The sequence below is a fragment of the Chelmon rostratus genome, chromosome 23 (genome assembly GCF_017976325.1).
Source record: "Chelmon rostratus isolate fCheRos1 chromosome 23, fCheRos1.pri, whole genome shotgun sequence".
NCBI lineage: Eukaryota > Metazoa > Chordata > Actinopteri > Chaetodontiformes > Chaetodontidae > Chelmon > Chelmon rostratus.
The window spans coordinates 13351666-13372766 of record NC_055680.1 but is presented as its reverse complement, the minus strand read 5'-3'; the positions used below and the strand labels follow the sequence as shown (position 1 = coordinate 13372766).

The 21101-nt window shown below is 42.8% G+C and overlaps 2 protein-coding genes across 2 annotated transcripts; one reads left to right on the top strand and one right to left on the bottom strand.

The window, feature by feature from the left end:
- Positions 1-1740: 1740 nt before the first annotated feature.
- LOC121626520 lies at positions 1741-8476 on the top strand. The gene is made up of 12 exons (XM_041965086.1): positions 1741-1985; positions 2070-2194; positions 2397-3917; positions 3999-4053; positions 4229-4375; positions 5164-5226; positions 5314-5490; positions 5587-5769; positions 5893-6513; positions 6676-6812; positions 7042-7222; positions 7482-8476. Exons 1-12 carry the CDS (start codon positions 1814-1816, stop codon positions 7766-7768), a joined length of 3669 nt encoding a protein of 1222 aa, XP_041821020.1. The 5' UTR covers positions 1741-1813; the 3' UTR covers positions 7769-8476.
- Positions 8477-8785: 309 nt separating this feature from the next.
- Positions 8786-20962, bottom strand: f13a1b (coagulation factor XIII, A1 polypeptide b). Its single transcript, XM_041964947.1, has 15 exons — positions 20845-20962; positions 17520-17743; positions 15897-16085; positions 15443-15691; positions 15221-15339; positions 15039-15146; positions 14635-14809; positions 14136-14274; positions 13421-13524; positions 13070-13158; positions 12726-12879; positions 11816-12091; positions 11342-11502; positions 10383-10519; positions 8786-10067 (listed from the first exon to the last, which is right to left on the bottom strand). The coding sequence occupies exons 2-15, from the start codon at positions 17704-17706 to the stop codon at positions 9926-9928; spliced, it is 2229 nt and encodes a 742-aa protein (XP_041820881.1). The 5' UTR covers positions 17707-17743; positions 20845-20962; the 3' UTR covers positions 8786-9925.
- Positions 20963-21101: the final 139 nt, after the last annotated feature.

Sequence of the window (21101 nt, the reverse complement as noted above, 5' to 3'; positions counted from 1 at the left end):
TGGAAAACTTCCAAAACACGCAGCGATATGTGTTGAGCTAACACATTAAGTATTCAAATTATTCAAATGCTGCTAGTGCTTGCAGTGACAGTGTCAATGGAGCTAGCTGATGCTTAGCCTATATGTTCTAAATAGCCTGGCAATGCTTCATGCAACTCATAGGTGTGTATGTTAAGGAAAAATGGGGGATTTCAACCACATCTCATGGTCTTCATCAGCAAATGGAGCTGGCTCAGATTTCACCCCTTGAATTAAATATGGCCGTATGTTCGGTTCAGTGACGGTCTTTGGTGTTGCATGTGAATGACTTCCTTTGCATCAGCTCCACTTGCTGATGAAGATCGAGACATCCAGTTGGAAGCTCTTACTAAAGCTCATGAGTGGACCTTTGAGTTGAGATTTTTTTGGGTCACACATGTTGTAAGTAGCTTGTTTGAAAAGAGACACATTAACAAATGTATGACTGTACTTGTTCATATGGAGGCTGAATGCTACTAAGGAGTCTTCACCAACAAATGCTCTGATTACTTGAAGACCAAAACATGCAAAAAGAAACATAAGAAATACTTATGTAGGTAAAAAGAATCCTGCAAGGTGTAGAAAACATAATTTCCTGTGACTAATGCAAATATCTAGCTATAATCTTTAATTTGACTGGGCTATTAAGGTCACTATATGAGTTTGTAAAGGTTCAGTGCATCAGTTTCTAGTCTGAGTAGGACATCTAGTGGTTTAAAGTTGTAATGCAGCAGGATGTCAGACATAACATGTCAAAAATAAACAAAAATCAAATTATTTGGTGTCATCCTTAATGTTGGTGGTTGGAATAATTATCCTTAAATTACCATTGTATATAGAGACACCATCATTAGTTTTATCACCATAATTACACCATGCTGAGATTACTACCTCATAATATTAAATAAACACTCTGAGAGGAATAGCTGACATAAATACAAATAATTTGATAAAATAGTAAGTAACAAAAAGACGGAATAATCAAAGTTAGCCGCCATGACTGCCCACACTCCAGTAAAGATGTAAAAACAGCCAAAACACACGAGTACTTCATACTAAACTCATGCCGAACTGTTGCATGTAGCCGCCGTTATTAGAGCTTACCTTACAGGGCATTCTGTCTTGTGTCTTATTGTAATTATGTTGAATAAATAAAATTTCGTTAAAAAAAGAAAAGTAAACTTTAAACATGGCGCCCCGCAGAGCAAATTCCACCGCTACGGTGTCCTGCAAGTATCAAAACGCACGAATTGCTAAATGCGCTGTGGGTTAACAACAGCGACAGCGACGCCTAGCGACACATTTAAGCTACCGCTCAACGCGCTCATACATCCTATTTTCAGCGGGCAGCTGGTTTCTTGAAGCAAACTCTGGTAAACATACTGCCAAATGCTAGCGTTCCATTATTAAGCCCCTTATGATACTGTTGTCTTTCCCCCAGTCAATTCATTTTTATTTCTACCATTTGCAACTAAAATGGGTGAAATGGTGTCATCATCACGACTGCTGGAATATGCTGTATAAACACATCATCAGTGTTACAGTAACACAACAAGACTGATGAGGGAAATGCCACAGTTAAAACTAGACTAACTAACTATTTGTGTTCTTAGGTGTGTTCATTTGTAAATTACGTAATCATGTGGAGATGAACAGACACCACTGCACTGGAAGTGAAAGTGAAACTTAATTCAAATGAAAGCACTGCAGAGCACACCCGTCATCAAAGAGGCACAAACGAATACTGAGAAATGCCATAAGTTTTTTTTTAGGTAAATTCAGAATAGCAGGTAAAATGGATGAATACCAACATTCGTTGTTCTTTGAAGCAAAAGATCTGACAGAGAGAGAGGTGGAGAAGATCAGGAGACACTTTCAGAAAAGACGAGACTCTGGGGGAGGCGATTGTGGGATCATTGAAAAGGCTGGTGGCAACATCTATAAAATCAGTTTCAAGGAGAAGGAAGGTAAGGAATCCCACCAGGTTAAAATGACTGTGTGATGCTGTGGTGTGATTTTGTCGAGAAATTGGACTTTGTTGTTTTTCTCAGACCAGGAAAGGGTTTTGCAGAGGAAGTTTCACACCATCTCGCTTCCTTCTGGACAACTACGTGTGACTGTGAGACGGACCAGTTCAGCCCAGAAACCTGATCAGCCCTCCGGTATTCAGTCACAGGTGAGGAAAAAATATCCACCTATAGGGTCCTTAGCTGACGTTTTCATGATTATGGTAAACACAAATGCCAGAGCCAAATGATCTGGCCTGACCAGTTTGAGGTAATGTATCTCCTCTGTATGTTGTCACTGCTGGCTGTTGTTTAATAGACTTAATTTACTTTATATTAATTAATTTGTTTGATATTGCTTTTCTTCTTTAGACATTGACAAAAGCAAACACAAAGGGCATTGAGAAGATTTTCAAGCTTGATATTTTCCTCCTGTTGTACCTGAGAAACAACCCTAAAGCAAATAAAGTATTAGAGAATCAACTCTCCTCTATCGGCTGCACAGTGGAGTTCAATCTAGTGGAGGAGAAAATAATAGTTAGGGGGGATGCTGATAAGGGGACTAGAGGAGCCTTTGCCAGTGCTGCAGAGCATTGGGAGATACAAGTGGATCGAGTCTTCATCAGAGTCACTGAGAGCTACCTCTGCCACCATGTTGTGGAGCCAAAACAAGTAGAAATCCTGCTGCAGGACCTCTCCTTTGTGAATGATGGCATCAATGTGTACACAGAGGGCAGTTATGCTGTGCTTGTGGGAGAGAATGAGGCTGTAAAGGAGAGGATTGCAATCCTAGAAAAGAGCCTGCCAACCCAGAGAGAATTACCAGTTGTGGAGAAGCAGTTGAAACTGGTAGAAGAGGAGTTTAGTCGAGAAATGCTTAACAGCTTCCCAGAGGTTAAAATCCACAGAAGTAACGCCAGGATCATCTTGGAGGGCCCTGGCAGGGAGGTGCAGTCAGGAGCTGCAAAACTTGATGAACTGCTCAAAAAGGTAAAGGAAAAGAGAGTCACGCTCTGCGCAGCTTTACTTACCTTCATAACATCCAGTGGCGCCATCTCCATGTACGAGGCTCACTTCCAGCGAAACCTCAGAAATCCTGTTCTTCTAGAGGTGGAGTCAGACCTGGTTTTGTCCAGTTTGTCCCCTGGAGCCCTGGATAAGGCTGAGGCAGCGCTGCAGAGAGACCTGAGTCTGGCTGATGTGCCGCTACAGGGAGCTGCAGCTCTACCTGCAGACCTCGACAGAGTGAAAAAAGTCATGATCCAAGCCAAGAACGAGGCAAACTCTCAAGAGCTCAGGGTGGATGTCAGCTTCATCCCAGGACCTGGTGGAGCAGTCACCAAGGTACGACTGGTGGGCTTCAGTGAACATGTGAACAAGCTCAGAGAAGTTCTGCATGACTACCAGATGAACCAAGTCGGGACACAGGAAGTGCTGAGCCTACCTCATCCCGAACTGGTTGACTGTTTCGATAAACTCTTGAACATAATTGGAGTGAAGCAAACCAATGTGACCTTTAAACCCTCACATTTCCCATACCCTTGTGTGAGTGTATCCGGCCCCCGCTGTCTGGTGCAGGAGGCTTATGCAAACCTAAACGCAACCCTAGGCAACCTGACGTCAGACACTTTGACTCTAGATGGATCAGGGGCACAGCGGTACTTCCAAGCAGAGGGTAAAGTGAGCAAGGAACTTATAGAGACCTCCTTTCAGGTCCTTATCAGGGAACAGCAAGGTGCATACTCTGTGACTAGTTTGTTAAGCATCAGCAGCCCCAACACCAGTGGCACACCCAGGCCATCCATCACCAGAGGGCACTGCAGCGCTGGTGGGAGCAATGCAGCCAGCAAGACAAGCCTGAATCTCAAGCTCGGAAGTTTGGGAGATGAGCAGGTTTGATCATTTCTCTTGTACGATGCATGCATGCAGGATTTAGTGATAGAAAGTGTTTAATGCCAGTCTTTTTATTTACAGTACTACCACGATGTCTGCAGACCCCTCAGCTTAAATATGGACCAGGAAGGCCAAGGTAAGAACTAGACACATGCTTAGAGTACTTTGAATAACTGTTGATCACAAATACGAGGGATTTGCACCCTTTGAAACATTTTTTTCCGGTATTGTCGATTTCTATCGGCATTCTGAATTATCAGATTAAATATCAGACAATTATGTAAGATGTTGTGGTGTTCCTCCTCTCACAGCAATCTTCAGGTCCCTCCCTACTGACCTCGATGAAATCACAATGACAGTGGGAGGCGGAGTTAAACTACAGCTGGTGTATGGTGACATCACTCATGAGACTACAGATGCTGTGGTGAACACAACCGACTTTGTGAATTTTCAGATTGGTGGGTGAGAGCTGCTGTAACTGAGGATGTCCTACTGAGCAGATCGTGTTGTAACTCTTTAAGATATTTTTAGCCACTTGCCATGAAGTTAGGTCCAAACATTCATGGTGCCCAGAGGATGAATCCTAATCACTTTGGTCAAATTTTAATTTTTCCAGTACTGCTGTTTTTGATTAAATACTTGCGAAACTCATGACAGGCCCATCAGCCTCAGCTGTATTTTGCATTTGTGGTGCTAATTAGAAGAGGTCAGCAGGCTAATGGTAAACTAAGAACACCGTAATGAAAGTAAACATTACCTGCGCCACACCACCCTGTTAGCATAGTCAGTATGAGCATGTTAGCATGCTGATGTTAGCAGTTAGCTCAAAGCACCACTGTGCCCAAACATCACAGACCTGCAAGCAGACCCTGAGCAGAGCTGATATTTAAGACAAGATAAAAACTTAATTCATCCCCCGCCAAGGAAATAAGTTGTTTAGGTTGAAATTTTAATTTGCTGAATACTGATGGCTGAATACTTGCAAACCTAACATTTCATCAGGCTTAGCTTTTGTTTGGTGTGGTGCTAATTAGTGAATGTTAGCATGGTGCCATGCTAAACTAAGATGGTGAAATTGGCAAAGATCAGCTTAACAACACATTTGTATTGGCATTGGGATCATTTTGCATGCCTACATTTAGCTCAAACCCCTGCTGTGGGCTACCGTACAGGCTCTCAGAGCAGCTAGCATGGCTGTCCGCTCCTGTAGTCTTCTTCTATTATCAATATGATCTCTATTCTGCAGATGGTGTGTGCAAAGATATCTTAGCCATTGCTGGACCAGGGGTGGAGGCTGAACTTAAAGCAGGTGAGGAGAGAGGACACGGCAGGCATTTTCAAACAACGCACGCTGAACAGCTTTTTACTTTTGTTGTCTCTGCTGTGTTGTGTGTAGTGAAAGTGAACCGAGGAGGTGTTTTTGTATCCCGACCTGGACTGTTTCCTTGCAAAGCCATTTTACATGTGCATGGAGAAAAGGATGCAAGCATCATTGAACGACTGGTGTGTAGCATTGTTGAACGTTGTGAAACACTTGGATTCAAGTCTGTGGCCATCCCTGCTATCTCTACTGGTAAGTATTTTGTAGGCTTTTTACACACTCACCATATGCCAGTCTTGCTGTTCAAGTCAGTGTCAGGTTTAATTCTGCCAAATTCGTTTTTTGGAGGCACTGGCGGGATGGACCCCGGTGTCGTGGCAGGTGCCATCCTCCGAGGGGTCAAGGCTGCCACGTCATCCACTCCTCTTTACTCTCTCACTGACATCCACCTCGTCCTGAATAGGATCAGCATCTTCTTGCTGTTTAAAGAGAAAGCAATGCGGATGTTTTCCACCGCTGTAATCGAAAGAGGTGATGGCAATTTTCATAACCCTTTCACAGCCTTCTTCTTTTGTGGTTGCTTAGGAGTCAACCAGAATTCTGCAATTTCATCAGGAATATTAATTGATTGTTATCTTGTCCCCCACCTTGCAGTGTCAGCACCTCAGTTGCCTCATGTACATCAGCCCCCTTCATCTGTGAGCGCAGACCTAAGCATCCTCCGTACCACTTCCACAAGCCAGCAGTCTGTCTTCCTGTTCCTGGGTATCTCCAGACAGGACATTGAGGATGCCATGAAAAAGCTGGAGGATCTGTATCAGGCCCAGTGCTCCACTTACACCTTCAAAAAGGAGGAGCTGGCAGGCCTCACCGCGGCCGACATGGAGGATCTGAAGCAGCTGGTGGAGACCGAGGGTCTGTACATGCAGTGCAACCAGTCCGGCCAGGGCAGGTTAACGGTGAGGGGCTTAAAAGATGGGGTCAACCAGGTGATGAAGATGATTAATGCCTCTCTGCACAACAGCCTCAGAAGAGAGGTGAGAGTCAGGAAGGAGGAGGATTTGTACGCCCGTGTGGCTTGGTGCATCCAGGGCCATAATGGCAAATGGGAGAGACTCCCCAAAACAGCAAATCACAAACTGGAAAATAAGGATATAGCAGGAGGGATAGTGGATGCACAAGGCATCTCGTGGATTGTGGATCTACACAGGTTGGAGGCCAAAAGACCAGACGCTGCACAGACGGTGAAGCTGAAACGACTTGTGAATCTACCGGGTGAGAAGACGGATCTTATTAAAAATTTTTGTCAGCATGCACCTTTGCAGTTTATTTTTGCACATCTGCCAACATAAAAGTTAGTAGTAGTATTATACATTTGCTTTTGGAAACCACACACATTTACCCTGAATATCTGACATTTTTCTGTTTAATTTTCAGACTTCACTCTCCCTCTGTACTGGGACAACATGGCTGCCGGTGAAAATTTGAAGGCGTTTGTGCTGCAGCCTTCCTCTGCAGAGTACCAGACGGTGAAGGAGGCATTCAAACAAACTGTCTCCAAGACTGTAGTGAAGGTGGGTGGCTATAACTGGAGAAAACCTTTCATTGCCTGTAAACACAGTACACAGACTTTTCCTTTGGCACCTTTCAGTTTAGATCTATGTTCATGTAGATGAATAATGCTTTTGTATGATTTTATATCTCTCTATAGGCTCACTACGTAATGTGTTCTTGATGTGAAAAGAGTCAAAATATTTCCATCCTTCCAAAAGCAAATTATTTGTTTTTGTTTTTTCCCGGCAGATCGAGCGCTTGCAGAATGTTCACCTGCGACGCGCCTATGAGGTGCAGAAGAGGCACATTTCTGAAAAGAACAGACAGGAGGGTGGAGCAGTGGAAAAGCTCCTGTACCATGGGACCACCCAGGACAACTGCGACTCCATCATGAAAACTGGGTTCAACAGGAGCTTTGCAGGGCAAAATGGTGAAGACCTTCTGCTCCCATTCACAGTTGTACGTAGTTAGTGCGGAGGGTCTGGTCCACAGCGACATCTGCAGACTGGGGCTGCATGTTTCCTCCACATGTCCTTTATTTTTTCCTCCCTCCTCTTTACCTTTCCATTTAAATCTTTGAACTATATAAAGATGATAAAGCACTCATTAATAGCTTTGTAGCAATCACATGGATCATTTTGGAAGGTGCTATTGTTTAGATATAACTCCCTGTTTCCTCTTATTTTCAGCAACTGCATATGGTCACGGGACCTACTTTGCTGTGGACGCCTGTTACTCAGCCCAACCCACTTTCTCAAAGCGAGCTGCTGATGGTTCTCAGTTAATGTTTGTGGCCCGAGTCCTGACTGGCTACTACACTCTGGGTCAATGCGACATGAGGGTTCCTCCGCCTCGCAGGGGCCTGCAGCCCCACGACCGCTTCGACAGCGTAGTGGATAATATACACAACCCCAACATGTATGTTGTGTTCCACGATAGCCAAGCCTACCCAGACTACCTCATCACCTTCAAGTGACTGTGAATAGGGTGGAGGGATGGAATGGGAAAAATAGTGGATGATGATGATGCACATGCTACATTAAAGAGCACATTTAGACTGCAAAATAAACTGCACATATGTCCAAACCAACAATAATGCCAGTGAACAGGGAGGTGCACAGTTTTTACACAGTGTGTTGCACACGCACACAGACACACATGCATTATATTTATTACAGTTTGAGGATCTGTTATGTGCATTTTAGCATTTGGCAGATTCAACCTTCCCTTTACCTGTGCTGAGGTACGATAATGCTAACCTTAAAGGGACAGTTCACCCCAAAATCACTAATGTTTTTTTTTCCTCTTACCTGTAGTGCTTTTTATGTCACCCATCATGTTATCCATCATCGTTGTACTGTTCACAAACTGCCAGCCCCGGCCCAGCTGACGCTCGGCCTGTGAACGCACACATGTAGAACACGTATGTTCGCATCAGCTGTGATCTCTCAGGAGCTCCTGCAGACTCACCAGCAGCTTCGTCTCTGCTGCAGCTGCTGATTTGGCTGCTTTGGTTTTGCTCCTCTCTCACATGGTTTATCATGAGTTTTTCATGTAGCTTTTGTCTTGACTGGCTTGACTTGAAATGTAGTGAATTACATCAGTTGATAATAAAAATGCTGATGAAAAATGTAGAGTACTGTTAAGGGTAATGACACTACATGTAATTTGTTACTTCCATCGCTGTTCTTAACAATAAAGTAAAAGGTAAGCTTTTAATTTTTACATATTTATGTTTTTACTCAAGTCGCACTTTAACATAAAGATACGTTAATATATGACATGAATCTTCAGCATTTAAAGTTTAAGTGAAAGCAGACAGCTGAGCTGCCCGGGTACCTGCAAGGTAATTCCTCAAGGAACGAGGATGGTTCAGTGATGAATTATGTGTGATATTGTGTTTGTTTTGGAAATCTGAGCATTAACAAAATTGGTCAAATCACTGATGGTGTTTTAGACGTTCACCACTGACTCACATAAACACACGTTCACAGTATAGGGAATATTTTATTTGGTTGATATTTGTGTTGGCTGTTGTACAAAGAAAAATGTGAAGAAACATTATTATGATAAGTTGACGTAAAAAGGCAGAAAGAGCTCTTTACAGTTCTCGAGCAGAAACACTGATACTTTGGTTTAATGGCTGTAGCTGCATAGTGGGAGTATGTTTCAAAAATTAAGATGAAGCTGCATTAATCAGTATTTTGAATCAAAAATCAAATGGATTGCTCCAATCTCACATCCACTGAGAATTATCACCCAGCGCTGTAGTTCTACTGAGCTGTTTAACTCGGTTTAGCTTATTGTTTGTGGTTGTTTGTTTTGATCAGCCTCCCCGTCCTCACCAGCCGTGTTTCCAGCAGCTGCAGGAAGCCATTTTCAGAAAATACAGCTCTAATAAATCCAGTAAACTAGTGGTGAATACAGTTAAGAACACTTAACAGATAGTGACCCAGATATATTCCTCAGGAGTTAGTGAATAATGGAGGTAAATATGTCAGATAAGCAGAAAACAACATTTTACTAGCATTATAGCTCTTATTGATAATATATCAGGAATATGTGTCTGCCAGCTTGTTTTGGAAGTAATTCTGCCCCCTGGTGGTCAAAATTGATTAAGGCAGCTTTAAAATAACCACAGGCTGTGTCAGAGAACCCTCCATATTGAGCCTAAAGAGCCCTGCATATACTCTCTGCTATTTTATTTTCTTTGAATTCATAGACCCTCAAAAATTCCACAAAACAGTGTTGTCTGTCTGGCATGTTCACTACTTTCTGCTAACAGTCTCAGAATGCAGTGCATTGCATTTTATAGATGTGAAGGTTAAGCAAAGCAAAATGACGCTGATTAATTCAAGTCCAAAATCATGGTTTACTTCTCAGTATAGAGTAAAATATTGAGGGTCTTATGATAAAGGAAGTAATGAATGAGTGACAAATTGCTGTCAAAATGTTTGATATGGTGCAAAAATTTGTTGATTAGCCTCTTTTTAAACCTTCACTTTTAGAAATTAGAGCATTTTTTTATAGATCTAACTAAACCTACAGATACGTAACTATGTTATAGGCCTATATTTGGGCTGAAGTGTAAGTGAGCCGCATGACGTTGCTGTCCGTGATCCTGCATAGATGCTCAGGGCTCGATGGTGACAGACGCTTGGCCGTGGACCTGCCTGAGAGCAGGACAGTCCAGAGTGACGATCACCCTGGTGTTGCCAGCCCTCTGCGGGGTGAAAAACTCGGTCCAGGTCAGGGAGGAGCCGCCTGGGATCAGACTGCAACCAGCAGGGTGAGAGTTAGATGCCAGAATTTAAAGAAGTGTCAAAACCATCAAAATATTGAATCAAGTATCAGTGACGACACATGCTTGAACCTGAAATAACTGATTTTTTTCTCATTGTTTTCACATGATATGTAAAAATGTGGATTATGGCTGCTGTAAGTTATGATAGACTGGTTTTTAATCTATCTGCTTTTTCATGCTTTGTATGAGAACATATAGAGAGCAGACAGATTTTACAAACATCTGACTAAAACACAAAGGTTACACCCCCACACAGACACACCTGTTTCTTCTGTGCTGAGCTCACCTGTAATACTTGAACTTGGGCAGCATGATCCCGGGTCCTTCCATGCGAATGTAGACGTCCTCCAGGCCGAAGCTGAAGGGGTTTGTGAACTCCACAGTCGTCATCATCTCTTCACTCACTCTGGCCCCCTCGGACACCTGAAGTGCATCAGGGCAAAGGATGTCATCAACAAAAAGATGACAAATCCAGTCACAGTTTAATTTAAGGTAGTGGCTCCCAACAATTTTCCTTACCTGACGACCCCTAAAGTGACATATTTCATGGATATTTTATCTTATATTCAATAACAGCACAGTATCACTGAACCCAAATGGTGAACATAACAACTGCAGGAAGTCTGTGTAAAATGGCTAATTTTGGATTAACTGTATACTTTTCTAATGCAGGACGAGGCTGATCAGCAGAGAATGGAGGCTGTCCTTTAAAAATAACAAAAATAAATGAAATAGTGAAATATAGGCCTACTGTATATTATTATTTTTTGGAATTCTTACACCCCTTAAAATCAAGAAGGCCTTGTGACCCCTCTGTGAAGCTTTGGCGACCCCTAGTGGGAATCAGGACAGCCTGGTTGGGAACCATTGTGTAACTGCCTCACATCTGCAGTTAAATTTTTAGTTCAGCACATTTATAATTTTTTTGATTCCTACTACAACTAATGTCTGTCGTGCTATTGTTTCTCACGTGATTATTAAAACAAACACCTCATTAAGATAGCACTAAAAAGGCGGCAAAGAGACAAGAAGAAAAAGAGCTGAAGCATTTAAGTTAACATGTTATCAAGTTTCTTAAGTTATATAATTAACCAGGAGAAGACGAAGAAAAGGACAGAGAAGCAAGAAGAAAAGTAACTCTGAACGAAGAAATTAGCAGGAGCAAGTTTTTGTGTGTACCCAACACACTGACGCCAACAAACCAGAAGTTCTACGTATAACCTGAAAAAAAGCATAATGTCAGACCGTGACGGTGATTTTGGGATTGCGCAGGGTGACGACTTTCATGGTGGTGACGATCTGGCCGGTCTCCTTGACCTTCCCAGTGGCAATGAAGTGGAGGTTGGCCTGCTCCACCAGATGCTTCATGTAGCTCTTTGCCTCAACCAGCACCAACTCCTTCACACCTGGACAACACAAAAAGACAACGCTGCTCTCTCTGCACTGACATTTTTCAAACATTTCTTTCTTTCTTTTTTAATCCAAATCGCATTGCAAGATTACTAAAGAGGGCTGAACCTTACTGAGGGCTGTCTTGTGTTAAATTATAGCTGTTTAACTGTGATAAATACTCTTTATGATGGAGCCGATGTTGTCTGTGGTTGCTGAATGAATACAGTGAAAAAGTCTATAGAAATATGTGAGTGTTGGTGTATTTTTGTTGGTCATTGGGGTTGTATTTGATATTGATAAAAAGAAATGAACAAACACCTCACTCACTTTTTTTGGGGCCAACCGTCACTGTGGGGTCCCTGAACAGGAACTCGGAGCTGGTGACTCCAGTGTAATACACCACACTCCCACTGATGTAGGCGTCCACGACACGGCGCTGGTCACTCTTGTTTATGAACTCCAGGTTCAGCTCGAAGTCGTCGCCCACGTTGACCTCCAGGGTGGGCAGGACCAGGTCCACGTCAGCTTCAGCAGGGCTGGACTTCTCTCGTTCGCAGCCGTACTCCTCCGCCTTTTCCAGAACGGTCCGCTCCTCGTTACTACCTAGATTGGGTGATTGAAATATACCCCATTAGTGTGTTTGCCGATTTCATTCAATTAAGACAAGACCAGGTTTTTGCCATCCTGGTCTGTATATTTGGAAACAGCAGGACTTATTCTTTGCTTGAGATGAAATCATTCCCAGTCCCCCAGTAACAACTATGCCCGGGCTTAAAGAAGTTTAAGTCCTTGCTGCCAAATTCATGCCAAAACTGTGGTAAACGAAGCACCACAAAAAGTATTCTGGTCCTTTTCCGTGACCCAAACCAAGCCAGAGCGATGCCAACCAAAGCTGACTTCCAGACCAAAAGGGCCCAAGTCCACACCCCAAAAATGTTGCCAAATCTGGCAGCCACACGTGGTTTATGTTTGGTCCTCTGCTGCCAGAACACTGTCATACCTAGCATAACTTGGTACCTGACATTGTTTCACAGAACTGGAGACTGCTTACATTTTGTCCAGGATTATTCTATTTATAAAGTGATTTTTTAGCATTTTTGTGGTGATTAATTTGAAACTACTCTTGAAAAAACACACCACTCAGTTTAAAACATCCATAGCTGAGGCTGCACCAGAGAAAACTGTTCTGCCCACTTTTAAAACAGTGTGATTTGTGTTGGATATAGTAGTCACTGACCCTCAGGAAACTTGTATTGATCGGTGATGTCGCGGCGGGTCATGTCTCCTGAAGCTTTGGTCAAAACCATGCGACCTACGTGGGTCTGGTTGACTTTGACAGGCACCATGGTTCCATCTTTACTCCGGGAATAAAACACCACATCGCTGTTGACCTGAAGCGGCAAAGACAGAATTAATCCCAACACCACCTGAACTGATCTGGAGAGGAGGCCCAACATTGAAAATTAAATACAACAAGTGAGTGACACAAGACCGTGAAATGCAACCTGTTTCTCAGCAATTACAGGCAAAATGAGAAACTTTTTACAAAACTTTACACTGAAATAATATTTGAAGACTCACCTCAGCAAACACAAAGGCAGCATCGAATGGGTAGCATATCTGTCCATGTTTGATGGCTCGGACTGATGCAGGGCCACATCTGTACATGCCTTTATGGATAAAGGAGGAAGAGATTAAACCCAGATGTGCACTCCAGTGTATTTACTTTTGTCCTGGCTGAAAACACATTAATTGCATTGCATTTATTTGATGAATATACACTATAACCTAATGAAAACATTTTATTGGTATTTGTTTCTTTTCTTTCCAGGACTTCTCGGTAAATAATCAGATGAGAAATTAATAGCACTCTTAAGAGCGCACAACCTGTTATTACAAAGCCAACATTTATTTCATAATACTGTTATTTACCGTCACTGGTCTCCTGGGGCGTTGCATCCACAACCTGCCAGCCTCCAAAGCCGATTGGGAGGTCTGGTCTGGCCATGTAGCACTCATTCCAGCAGTGATAGTTCCTGAAAATGACAAACATTATTTTAATTAAAGTTCAGTTTGAACTTTTTTAAACTTGCCCGATACTCATAGAGACCTTAAAATTGTCTTTCCTCCACACTGGTGATCACCTGCTAAAGCCTGCACAGTGGATCTGAACCTGATAATTTAGCTTCATTAGTATTTGAGGTTAAAGGTTTGTCCTTACGCCGGTGCCATGGGATCTTTAAAATTGAGAAGGTTCTTGAATGTGTCCAGCAAATTTGACTTATTACGAGATATCTTGAGGTTTTGGTCTGAAGATGACACTAGATGAAGGTTCCAGAGTGGTAAAAAGTTAAAGGGTTCATCCTCTGAGGAGCATCAAAGAGCTCCATGAATTTCATGCTAAACTGCAAGTTAGATTTTTGATATTCCCTGTAAACTGGTTAAAGAGGTCGAGGCAGCTTTAAAATAACCACAGGCTGTGTCAGAAACGCTCCATATTTAGCCTATAGAGCTATATTAGGATTCATCCTCTGGACACCAGGAATATTCATACCAAATTTCATGTCAATCCCAAGCAGGTCAAAAACAAACCAAGCATTAGAAAGTCAAGATCTCTGCATGATTAGCTCCATGAATGATGTGTCACCAGATGGAGTCTTTGGTGCGACTGCGGTCGATCCTGCCGTTGTCATCCAGGATGATGTCAGTTTTCAGGTTTCCATCGTTGTCATGAGCGGAGTAGTAGTTGGTGACGACCCTCGATGGGATGCCCAGACAACGCAGGACTACGCAGACAAGCAAAGACAGAAATCAAGGATGGTTCTAAGGTTCTCTACTGAATGAACTGACCCAAAGTATCTACGTATCATCCATGATAAGAGTTGAAAGCTGAGAAAAGGTGCCTCTGTGCTTCCTTTCCTATCTCCTTCAGCCTAGGCATGAAAGGAATTTGGGTAATTAAGGTCCTCCCGCAGTTCCTTTATTGTGTGACGGATACTTTAGGCACGTTGCATACATTGCTGAGGGTTTGCAAGTCTAGTTTCGTCTAGTCTAGTCCTTACAACTCTCGGAATTTACCCCACTAAGGTCAGGGAAACATTTACAAGGGGTTAGAAAGTGCTACTGGGATTCAGTCAGAATCTCACAGGTGTTGAAGACAGCGGCGAAGACCCAGCACTGGGCATAGCAGACGGGCATCTTGCCGGTGGCGTAGCTGAGCAGGATTTCTGTGCTGCCAGTCCAGGAAGTGGGTGCCACTCCGTAGGTGTAGTCGCCGCTCCAGTTCCCCACCAGCACGCCTTCATCATCACGAGAGTTCAGCTGGGCACAACAAAGAGCAAGTTTTAGAGAAATAATAATCATACCAGTAAAACCCTAAAACGGTCACTTGACAACCATCAGATTTCAAGTCTCATGAAAGGAAAACATCGAGTCAACAGCCCAATTTTAATCTATCAGCAGTAACAATAATGTGCTTTATGCATTGGTTCAGCATATTGTGAGTATCGGATTCATGTCTTTTAGAGGATGTCCAAAAATATTTTCTCACCATAGCAGAGGCCTTTCTGGTCACCTTGATGGGGTCTCCTCTGTTGGTGATGGGCATTTCAGACCTGTCCATGATGTACAGACAGGCATCCAGGACTCCATAGTTAAACTAGAAAAAAAAACACAAGTCAAAAAATACATGTATTTTGAAAATCAGTGTTGAAGTCCTCGATCGGTCTTTACCTGTCCATAGTTCCAGTTTCTCTCAGCGATGTCGTCATATGCACCGTGGTAGATGATCCCCATCTCAGTCATCACACACTCCTGCCTCTCTTTCTCATCATCCAGAAACACAGCATCAGCTGAGGAAGGACAGCAGGTCACATGGATGTTTACGGGCATGAAAGTGAGACAAAACCCAATAAAATGTTCAATAAATGTTGTAATCAAGAAGCCTAAACCGACCCGCCACCCAGGGATTGAAGAGGATATAGAGGTTTCGGCTTTCGTCCCGTCTGGTCCTACGGATGCCGAAGGGGGTCATCACAGCGATGTACAAGTGGTACTTCCCCACAATGCAGTTTGCCGCAGGAGTGATGCCCATGGTGACCGTGTTGTCGGAGGTGTTTGTGATGCGGCCTTCCCAGGAGCTCTGGCGCTCTTTGGTGGGGAAGACAGGAATGTAGGTGCCCTTGCTGTACTGAGGGCTGGAGCCTGGATAAATAGAGAGTATTGGCAGATTTAATGCTCAGCTGTTGTATGCTTAAGGTACATTAGCTTTTGATGCCTCTATAAGCAAAAAAAGTGTAAACTGGACGAGCCACATGATCCAGAATTAAGAGATTTAGCAACTGCAGGATGGAGACTTTTAAGACCACAAAGACTACAGTGCACGACTAGTGAAGTACGCTCGGCTCACCGATGGTAAACTCCACAGCGAACTTGTCTTCAGCAGGTTTGTAGGGACGATTGAAGACGATCTTGATCTGGAACTCTTGCCCTCGACGGATGACGAGATAGTCCGAGTTGTACAACATGGTGTGGTGCTGCTTCTTGTTGATCTCATCAGGCCTCCTCATCATGTCCACGTTCCAGATGTCAAGAAACTCTGAGAGGACGGAGAAAAAACGGACAGAGACAGCGAGAGAGAAAACAAAGGGTTGTAAAAAAGGGTTTACAGGAAATGTTGACAGCGCAGAAGATGCTTCAGAAAATAAGCCGTGTAATTACAAATTGATTAGCGATTATGCAAAAAAGTAAAAACAAAAACAACTAATGATTTCAACCAAAGAGCTACAAACTGAAATTTTAAATGTATTTTTGTAATGAAGGTTTTATTAAATTTTCATGCAGTCAAAAAAAGTGCTACACCTACACATAACCCACTACAGGTGTGCTTAAGGTGTGACGACAGCACAAAATGACAATGGTGGTAAGCGTAGATGCTGCTACCGCATCAGTTATATCACAACTGAAGCGTATATGCTGAAAGAGGAGCAAAAAACGGCACTGAAGGTTTTTCTCCACGGAAAAAGATGTTTCCACTCTTCTAACAACTGGCCTAGGCAAGAGTTTCACTGTCCTACAATGTCATATGGTTCATGGATCTGATTGGCTGAAGTTAGCCCGTGACAGACGGTGATAAACAGATGGTTCATCCAACCACCTGCAAAGTATCTTTTGAAAGCGCCAGCCTTTTTCCAAACAGTTCAGATGGATGACTTCCCAGATGGTTCAGTGTAACAAACCATCTGGTACGTGAGGTTAACTGCAACTGCTATTAAACACTCATTCACATTTATACAGTATCCCAAAGCCACACCAGAGGGGCATATCAGAGACTGAAATACCCCTTTGGTTAGTCCAGACGCTCATGTGCTTAGTTTAAGTGCCACTTTTGTTGGGATTTAGGGCAAAAACAAAACCTAAGCCTGTGCACATTTGGCCCTCTGCCTGCAGAGAGTCTGCTCACACCACTGCCTCATTAATAATCATTGTTTTCTAGCCAAGCAGGAGATTGAGACTCGATATTAAGTTCATCAAAGTGGCAAAACCAGATGAAATGTATTTATAATTCCTCTTAAACTTCCTCAGTGATGTGTATGTACAGATATGTGGCTGTTTGCTGTCATCTTGATGTTCTACTCCAATGTACCGCACACCAAATTCCAGTCACTGCATTCATAAGTTCCTGTCACATCTGGATATCTCTCACTGTGCAGCCCTGCATTGCATTGCAGTGTGGAGGGTAGCGACAGGCTGCAGGAAGTGAGCAGAATTTATCCTGTTTGGACGTCATTCATGTGTCAGTCATGTGCAAAACCCGCTGGATAAAGGCTGTATCTTCTCTGGTAAAGACACTCTGTGAGGCCCTTCATTTCTGTTTTTTGATGATGTGTCTTCTTCAAACTACAAAAAACAATGCATGATGGGAAGTCATGCTTCTTTAAACCCTAATTTAGTGAGTTGAGTGAACTTTCAGCAGGTCAGAAGTTCTGAAATGGTCTGAAATATTAAGTCGAATTAGCCAGTCAGCTCTCACCAGTCAGAGGTGGAAACCCTCTCGGGCCCGGTAAGCCAAAGTACTCCACCTCAGGTACGTCCATTGTGTCAGAGTTGGAGCTGGCGATGGGAGTTGAGGTGCGACCGCGGTTCGTCACCTTGGGACGGGGTCCAGTGGGAGGAGGGGGTGCAGGAGAGGGAGTCGGGGCGACGCCTTTATCAGACATGGTGGCGATAGTTCAGGCTGGATGATCTGTGGCAGGACTGGAAGAGGAGAGCGATCGGAAAGCATTAATACATTACAATAACTCTGTTCAGTAAACTGGTGCATTATTAGCAGAGGTGGCAGCAACCTTCAGGACTGAAACGTCATATTGAAAATTTAAGTTGTTCATCTGTGCAGATTCTAAAGGTTGAATTCCCATCGCGCTCTGTGCATTCCTGCACGGTGGGCAAGCAGTTTTCAAACCCATCTGCTTTACATGTGTGGAAAAACTAGAAACATGCCTGAGTTTGTGTGTGTGTGAGAGAGAGAGAGAGAGCGTGTGTCCGTTTATTATAGAGGGAAAGATTTTCAAACCGGAATATCTGTTAAAACAGAGTGCCTGAAAATATTAAAGCTTGTGAGTGATCAAACACACTCAGAGGGGGTTTCCATGAGTGTTTGCATGCTGGCTGGAGGGGCGTTCACAGTCACTCCCCTTCCTGTAAGATGCTGGTAAAGAAAGACACTTTTACTGTTTGCTCATTTATTTTCACTCCACAAACATTGCACGTTTTTGTGGTCACAGACACAGAAACAGTTTTACTCACGAGCATTAATCGTGTTTATTAAGAGGCTAATGTACCGTATGTAGAACTGGCAAATAATTTAGTCATTCCTGGTCATGAAGGGACACCAGTGGTCTCACCATGGTCTTCTATTGTGTGAAATCATGTTGTTATGAAGAAATAAAAGCCAGACTACACATTAAAGCATGCACTCAAATTAGGACCAACCCATTGAGGAATCAATATACATATTAACTATTTTCTGACATTTTATAGCCCAAATGATTAGTATTTAGCAATTAGAATGAAAATTGTTGTTAGGTGCAGCCCAAGAAGTGATCTGCAATAATGATTACAAATAACAGTGGCATGGTAGCATGCTACTAGCACTTCTACAGTACAAGCAGTAGTACTAGTTGTGATAATTCCAGATGGAAAATAAGTCTCCCAAACAAGTTATTTCCACTCACGGTTAACCAAAGTAATTAAAAATACTCCTAAATAATCTACAAAGGTGAAACAATAAACCAAAAAAAGCGAATTACAAGTGACCGGCAGCAGGTTTAAACTTAGGGTGTGAACGCATTAAACTGATGTAAATAAAAACACTCAGTGTTTTCTGAATGACTCATTAAATCCACAAAACATGAAACATTACTGACATTACATCAACCCTTCAGCCCTCATGGGGTCTGCCTAAAACCTGCCTCCAGACCCCTCAGCAGGTTTGCAGGCCGCCACCACAGGTCAGCTGCCGCCATGACGATTATGTAAGCATGTGGTCAGGTTGATTTAACCATTAAATACACTGCAGCTGTTTTCAGGGTGCACGGCGCTGCAAACACCTGCCTGAGAACGAGGCTCGGTGTTGCATAACCCGGGTGTGCGCGCTGGGCGAGGTGAGGAGGTTTGGGACGGTTTGTGGCTGCGTGAGTCATCGCTTAACACAGTGGAAGCTCTGTTTTCACCAGAGCCAGCAGAGGCACAGATAGACAGGCTTACCTTCTGCAGACAGACAGAGCGACAGATGGGCAGACAGACCCACAGATGGCAGCACAGTCGTGGAAAGTAATGAATAAGAATTTACTCAAGCACTGTACTTACACGGATATTTCTATTTTAATCCACTTTATATGTCAACTCTACTGCATTTCAGAGGGAAATAATTTTGGTTTTACTCCCCTACATTTATTGACAGCTACTTTTCAGATTAATATTTATACATTAAACATATGATAACCTTATACTAAAATGTCATGCACTGCTAAAGATTAATCCAGTTTGGTTTTTTTTTTTTACTCGAGACACGTTAAAAACAAGCAGTGTGTGTCTTTGGGGTGTACTGTCACGTTTCAGGTGTCTATGAGTTCTAGCTCCACCAAAAGGTGATTTTCACTCTCAACTTAAATGGCATTTTGAGTCCCAAAGAGGCAAAACTCTTGAATGTTCACAAAAATGAAGCAAGCACACGTACTTATTCTTAATTCTTTATGCACATTTTGATCTGAATACTTCTGTAATTTGGTCACATTGCTACTTTTACTTAAGTAAAGGATCTAAGTAAGTTGAATAATACTGACATTGCTGCTTTCAGACTTGCAAGTCTTAGAAAGCCTTCAAGACTCATGTTAAATTAAGTCATACTTACTGTAAATGTGCTGCGGTGGAAGAAGTATTCCGACAATTTACCTAAGTAACAGTTCTGCATAAAAACAAAAGTTCAAGAACTCATTCTGCACAATGGCCACTTGCAGTTGCACCATACCATTGGGTTATTGTTACTGATGCATTAGCATGGAAGCAGTATTTTTGGTTGTGGAGGAGAAGCACAATACACAGTGCAATACATCCCTTTGAAATCTTGAGTAGTACAAGTATGGAGCAGCATAAAGTGGAATTACTCAAGTAAAGTATATCAAAACTGTACTTAAGTCGATGCTTTGAGTAAATGTGTTTAGTAAGTTAACACCAAAGTAATGCAGCGGCAACTTTTCCAAGTCTGAGACTCTTGTTACACACACACACACGTGTTTAACACAGCTTTGGCAAATGCTGACACAGGAGAAAAACCTCCCTGCAGGTTTACCAGCAGAACTGAACCTGAGCTTGTGCTAGGGGAGCATTTGTGCTCACCATAAAACTATCTGCCGAGACCATAATTTTTCAAATAAAAACTCCAGTTTTGCATGATTAATAAACTTTTTAGAATTAAAAAAAAATGTAGCATTAGTACTGGTAACTATAATATTCAGGAAATAAGATCTGGATTTTTAAGTCCACTGTTGCTGGTACTAGTACTAATAGTCAAGTAGTGGCACCTGGATGAGACTGTGAATTTAACGCAGCCATTCCAATAAATTTTAGTCGAGAGAAAAGTGCACAATAATTGTTTGACTTACTAGGAGCAAGTTTGTTTCACCAAAAGATCTTAAAATATTACATAACAGCTGCAGAATGTTTAAAATGACTCTCAGATGTAACATCAAATGCGTTCTTCACATCTGGAAGGCATAAACAGAACAAAGTTACCAACCGCTGAGGAATTTAGGTGCGATAAATCTGTCACACCGGAGCAGAGCTGTGAACCTTCATACCTGTGAAGTGTGAATGCAGAGTGGACACCCCTCAGATGAAGCTGGAGAGAGAAGCTGCTGCTGGTCGGAGTCGCTCTGCTGCTGCTGCTGCTGCTGCTGCTGCTCCGTCTTGGGAGACTTCTGTTCCTGCTTATATACCCTACAGGGGATAGGAAGAGCTATCCGTGTGTGTGTGTGTGTGTGTGTGTAAGACCTTTGCAGGGAAATAGTGTTGTGTAACTGGTCAGTCCAACTAGGAGCAGGATGTGGAATCTACC

What these genes read in the sequence shown, in the direction of transcription:
- LOC121626520 (XM_041965086.1), top strand. Translation starts at nt 1,814, where the DNA reads ATGGATGAATACCAACATTCGTTGTTCTTTGAAGCAAAAGATCTGACA. An exon ending in CACCGCTGTAATCGAAAGAG is followed by an intron (nt 5,770 to 5,892) that starts GTGATGGCAATT and finishes CCCACCTTGCAG; the next exon opens with TGTCAGCACCTCAGTTGCCT. An exon ending in ACGACTTGTGAATCTACCGG is followed by an intron (nt 6,514 to 6,675) that starts GTGAGAAGACGG and finishes TTTAATTTTCAG; the next exon opens with ACTTCACTCTCCCTCTGTAC.
- f13a1b (XM_041964947.1), bottom strand. Translation starts at nt 17,706, where the DNA reads ATGTCTGATAAAGGCGTCGCCCCGACTCCCTCTCCTGCACCCCCTCCT. An exon ending in CGCCGCTGTCTTCAACACCT is followed by an intron (nt 14,275 to 14,634) that starts GTGAGATTCTGA and finishes TTGTCTGCGTAG; the next exon opens with TCCTGCGTTGTCTGGGCATC. An exon ending in CCCAAGTTCAAGTATTACAG is followed by an intron (nt 10,068 to 10,382) that starts GTGAGCTCAGCA and finishes TGCTGGTTGCAG; the next exon opens with TCTGATCCCAGGCGGCTCCT.